A 6000-nucleotide genomic window follows, 5' to 3' on the forward strand; every position below is an offset into this window, starting at 1 on the left:
CAAAAGGTTCTATGGAGATAGAAGCTCAGGCTTATGTTGGAAATTAGATTACGATTACATGGTGATTTTAATTTTGTAATAGTCCTCACATTACCAAGGAGTAAATAAAAATGGACCCATTATACTTCTTAAAATATCATTCCTCTCCTCCAGAGGACCGATGCTGGAGACCTAGCATCTCGCAGGGGTCCTATAGCTTGTTCTTGCTAAGAAGGCATTCTGATTTGAACCCTCAAGGTGTGCGGTGTTTGGATTTGACTGTGCTCAGAGGGTCACGTGCAATCACCTCTCCATGCATGCACTCAGAGGTGCCCAGGAGAGGGGATAGCAGACGGGAGCACTCACAGCTCTAGGCGTGAACATGAAAATGTTTTCGATGCCAAAGAAAGAGCTCACGCTCTTAAGTCCGACTAACTAGGTTCAAATGCCAGCCCGACCACTTACTAGTAAGTCACCAAAACTCAGAAACTCCCTTTACTCACTGTCCATTAAGAGGAGATGCCTAGACCTGAGGCTGGTGGTGACACATGAGGTAACCTACAAGAAGTTCTGGGCAAACCGTGAGGCACTGACCAGTACTAGTTAGTGTCATTGCATATTAATCACACTGCTGTAACTGCCTCCTTGGACCTACAGACACTATTCTTTCCCTGAGGTCTCCAAGAAAGGAGCATGTGCTGAAGCTCCTACCCAGCTGGGTCCTCATCATGATCTCTGCCAGTCAGCTCCGGGATGTCCTTCAAACTTCCTTCCATTCACTCCGTGAGAACCACTCCCTGCCTGTTGGCAGACAGTGGGTTTCCTCCACTTACAGAGCCACTAGGAACTTGGTGACACTCCTGCCTACAGAAACTACAGCTGACTTGAAACCCCATGTGGAACGCTGTGGCATTTCCCAGATCAGGCTATATATCTTTCATATTTAAGAGGGGAGAACCACCTACTTCCCTTGAGCTGAACAGAAGTAACTTGGGGACATACTGATGAAACTAACTCTTTCTCTCTGTGCAGGATCCAAAGATTAGCACAAGTCTGCCTGTTCTGGATCTCATTGATGCCATTCAACCAGGTTCCATCAACTATGACCTTCTGAAGACAGAAAACCTGAATGATGACGAGAAACTCAACAATGCAAAGTACGTAAATAAACCTGAGGTCAGGGAGAGGAGGACCCAACTGGCAACTGGATAGCTGTAAAGTCTGTTGCTTGTGCCTTTGTGCAAACAGTTTATTGCACTCTTTGCTTTTTCTTCTCATTATTTACTGTGTCCCATCATCATTACTTTAGATATGGTATGATAGCAGTTTAAGAGTCCTAGTGTTAGAATGGGAGCAAGATAGAGAACAAGAATATTCTTCCAATTGATATGCAAGCCTATAGTTTCGTAAAACCCATTTCCTAATTGTAATCTATCAGAGACTTCCTAAATAAAGTCCATGCCAGGCCCAAATATAAACACCCCCTTTGTGATTATCCATGGATATGACTGGGCAGGACTGGGGTTCAAGACCAGTCTGTAACCAGCTTGGGAGCAGCTGCTTGAGGGCAGCCTACCATGTAGAGTAAGGGTCAGCAGACTACAGTCTGTGAGCCAAATTTGGATGGTTGTCTGCTTTTATAAAGTTTTATTGGAATAGCCATGCCTGTTCATTTATATATTTTCTCTAGCTGCTTCCCTGCTAGAAGGGCAGCACTGAGTAGTTGTGACAAGGCCCACAAAGCCTAAAATATTTACTGCCTGGTTTTTTATGGAAAGTTTGCTGACCGATATGCTGGAGTGGTGCCTTTCTCGGAGCAGGTTGTATTATTTGCTAGGGTTGTCCTAACCAAGTACCACAAACAGGGCAGCTTAAAACAACAGAAATGTATTCTCTCATAGTTGTGGAGGCTATAAGCACAAGATTGAGACATTGGCGGGGTTGGTTCCTTCTGAGGTTGTGAGGGAGAATCTCTCCCTTGCCTCTCTCCTAGGTTCTGGTGACGGCCAGAGCCCTTGGCTTATAGATGCCTCCCTCCAGTCTCTGCCTCCATCTTCACATGACCTCCCCTATGTGTCTGTGACTTTACATGGCTGTCTTCCTTCTGTGTGTGTGTGTCTGGGTCTCTTCTCTTCTTTTATGGGCACTAGTCATATTGGATTAGGGCCTCACCCTACTCCAGCAGGGCCTCATCTTAATTAATTACACCTGAAACAACTTTCTTTCCAAAGAAGGTCATAATCGGAGTTACTAGGGGATAGAGCTTCCATATATCTTTTTTGGGGGGAGATGCAATTCAATCCGTCAGAAAGTTCCAGAATTAACAAGTTGAATAGTGCCCAGCAGCCCTGTATATATATATAAAACCTCAACAGTATTCTTCTTTCTGTTCCCAATTTGGGAAAGTTGGGGGCCTGTGTTCCTTGTATGCTGGAATTATAAATGGTAACTACAACAGATGGATGGGCTAGATGGAGGATACAGGGTGCTATGGAAGAGACAGGAAGGGAAACAAAGCTCTACAAAGCACATAACATCTAAGGTGAGATTAATTGAAAGGACAAGTAAGAAGGAGGGTAGAGGTAGACAGGTGAAGGAAGCAGAAAGAATACTCCAGGTAGAGGGAAGAATACGTAATGAAGACCCAGAAGTTTAAAACAAAACAAAACAGAACAAAAATGGGCCTAGTTGTTCAAGGGGAATGTGCTTAGGTTTAAAGAACTTAAAGTTCCTTAGATTCGTTTACAGAGCCCAAGGTCTTAGAGTTGCTAAGTGGTTCAGCTGAGGGACATCAGAGCCCAGCCTCCCAAGCACTAGTCTTTATGGGCATGATGCAAAATTCCTTAGAAAAATGGGTAAAAGGGATTATACAAGATGCTAAAAATGGTTATGTTTTGGTGGCAAGATTTGCATGATTTTTTGAAGCTCTTTTTTCTAATTTTTCAGCAACTTCCCTCCTATATTTATAGTAGAAAAGTACATTTTTAGTTCATTAATAATTAATATAGAACAAGTGATTGAGAAATGGGCAAGGAGAAGGAATGGGGACTATGCCTGCCTGATGCTTTTCATTTAATATGATCGATAGAGGAAGAATAAATTTAGTATACAGAGCAGAGGGAGTAATGGGGCTGTGGGTAGAATGGAGGATCTCTCGAGTAGTCCTTGTAAGAGGTGACTAGATAATAAATGAGGTGAATAAAAGAACTGCCAGGTAGTAGTGTGGGCTCATTTGAAAATAGACTACAACTCATAAAAATTATTTTCATATAATTAAAAAGCGAGCAAAATGTTCCAATGGAGCCATAATAATCTTATGTGAAAAATGTGTCGTATAAAACTCTGGCTATACTAGTATTATAGTAACATAAATAAATACATGCCTATGTGGGCAAGGACTGGAATGGAACAAACAATAAAACTGATGTGTGAGGTCGAAGTACGACAGATGCATCTCCCCGCTTTTCTTCCTCGTAAAAACGTGCCTGTGGTGGAAATGGAGTCTGCCAACTTTTCCCAGCACACATTCTGGTTCAGTTCTATGACTTTTTCTGCTGCTCTACAGCCCAAGAGAATCCTCCTGGTGAAGGCATCAAAAGTGGCAAGAGCTAAGGGGGTCTCTACAGACAGATAATAAATTTGGTAATTATCCTGAGTCTAGACAGCAAGTCTGATAGAGTCAGGAGCTTTGTTGGGCCAAGACTTGCCCACAAAAGTGGGAGGATGCCATGACTGACTCTGGCTATTCCAAGAACGAGTCCTGCAGAGTATCGAGGATAGGGTACGTGGTGTGTGCTACGTGGTACGTGGTACGTGGTGTGTGCTACGTGGTACGTGGTACGTGCTACGTGGTACGTGGTACGTGGTGTGTGGAACGGCAATAACTGTGAGCCTGAGGGATCCGCTTCACACTTTTCACACTTTGTTGCTCAGGCGGTTCTCATTCTTCTTTCCTCCCTTTTAGGTATGCCATTTCTATGGCCCGAAAAATTGGTGCCAGAGTGTATGCCCTTCCAGAAGACCTGGTCGAAGTGAACCCCAAAATGGTCATGACAGTGTTTGCTTGCCTCATGGGGAAAGGAATGAAGAGGGTGTAAATCCCAGTGGGGAGGCGACACGCACGTTCCTGATTGCTCAGCCTGGGATGCCTACAGGAAGCATGGGGATGATTGAAGCCATTCCAGAGTTTTCAACTTGGTGACATTATATAGGATTCCAAAAAGTGTATGTTTGTTAAGCCAGGTAGCCTCTCCTGTATTTAACAAAAATGCTTCGTTCTTTGCAAACGAACAGACAAAACCCTCTTACAAATCTTTGTTATCGTTGAATTTATTGCTTCTTGAAAATCTAGAGGAAAAGGAAAAAAAAAAACTTATCTTCCAGGCACCCTTCCTGCTTTTGCCATTAGTCAAGTATAGTAGCTGCAGTGTTATTAATTTTAACAATATTTCAAAGCAGTTTAATTTGGCTGCCTTTTTTGTTCAAGGTGAGAGCCAGGAGGGGGGACTCATCCAACCAGTCCTAAAGCCTGTTTCTGGAGGTCAGCATTTGCTCTGTTCCAGGCCTCTCCTCCTGCTCCCCTTCTCCTACAGTCTGTCAGAACTACGCCTTCTCTGTGGCCCACCTCTGCTGTCCATCCTCATGTTTGAGCATCTGACAGATCAGTCAGGCTGTTGGGGTCCCGAGAGTCAATGGTGACTTGCAGAAGTAAGACATTCTCAGAGCCTCTCCTCAGAACTTGTGTCCCAAATGTCGTAAGTTTTGGTTTTATCAGCCAATAGGAAGCTTCTGTTTTTTAACTCTACTATTTGGGCTCAGACCAGGTCTAACATCTTGAATACTGTGCCTTCAGAGAGATTCTTTTTTAACTAGGCAGGTTACATCCAAGGAAGGTGTAATTGAGTATCATACCACTAGGGGGCAGTGTGGAGCCACAACAAAGCCTCTATCCTTCCAGGTCCTGCCTCGCCGCCCGTTTAGTCCTGCATGCTAGATCTCCTTGTGGTGTATGGCTAACTATCTGGTGACTGGAAGCAATTCAGCTCGACTTTCATTTGCTCTTAGATCTTAGTACATCTGATTGCTGCAGGCCATATTCTCAATGTTTACTTTTTTGGTAGTGTAGAAGCTTTTGCCACCCCCAAGCTCAAGGGGGCAACATGTGCCAATGAACAGTGCCCCCATCACACCCCCTGACACCCCCCCCCGCCACAGAGTCATATACGTATGACATTTAAGAATTCTGAAACAAAACCAGAGGAGCAGTGTGAATTTGAGCAGCCGTAATAGATGATATGATCTCTATGAAAACCTACCTAAGGCTAAGAAGAAACAGAGCCTTGTGAACCAACACTAGACTGCCTCCGTCACGGTAACAGGGCTCATCAACGAGGTATCCTCTTCAGGGACGGCATGTAATGGAACTTAGCCATTTTTCAAAGCAATTGAGATGACTCGCCCTGGATCTGTTCCTCCGCAGCACGTTCGAGAAGCCAGTCTGTGGCCTCTCCTAGCTCATGATCTGTATTTCTGCTGTATCTGAATACAAAGTGGTTGGCTTCATCTTAGACTGAATTTAATGTAGCCTCAGATGATTCTCCCCCACCTGCCTCCAGGAAGACTGTTACTGCCTTAATGGAAAATGAAGATAAAGTAATGCTCAAGATCTCTCCAAATAAAATGTTCCCTTTATGAGATGTCTCTGGGTGTTTGCTTTTGAAAGTTCCGTTAGAATGTAGCATAACTTACTAATTACTTCATTCAGCCGACACGCATTGAGTGCCTAATATGTGGTAGGCATTGTGCAGGGTTTTAGAAATATGCCTCTAAATAAGACAGGCATTGTGCTCCGCTGATGAGGTTCAATAAACCGTCAGGTGTGATAAGTGATAGACAAGGGCAGGGTGAGCTTCTAACAGTCTAAGGAGAAGTATTTCAGCTAAAAACGGAAAAGTAAGCTGGTATTAGACACATTGACCCCAGTCGTGAACAAAAACCAGATGTGGGGATTGGTGCAAGGTG

The 6000-nt window shown here is 44.0% G+C and overlaps 1 protein-coding gene across 1 annotated transcript in view; it reads left to right on the plus strand.

Annotated features, from left to right (window-relative positions):
- Window positions 1–5670, plus strand: part of LCP1 (lymphocyte cytosolic protein 1) — a 52468-nt gene extending 46798 nt beyond the window's left edge. Inside the window, exons 15-16 of the mRNA XM_028103754.2 lie at window positions 1012–1136; window positions 3944–5670. Coding sequence (XP_027959555.1) covers window positions 1012–1136; window positions 3944–4076 — 258 coding nt within the window. The 3' untranslated portion in view covers window positions 4077–5670. The remainder of the gene's footprint in view (window positions 1–1011; window positions 1137–3943) is intronic.
- The last annotated feature ends 330 nt before the right edge of the window (window positions 5671–6000 follow it).

This window comes from Eumetopias jubatus, unplaced genomic scaffold (assembly GCF_037043125.1).
Source record: "Eumetopias jubatus isolate StellerSeaLion01/CBP00866 unplaced genomic scaffold, mEumJub1_p1.0 scaffold_3, whole genome shotgun sequence".
In the NCBI taxonomy this organism is placed as follows: Eukaryota; Metazoa; Chordata; class Mammalia; order Carnivora; family Otariidae; genus Eumetopias; species Eumetopias jubatus.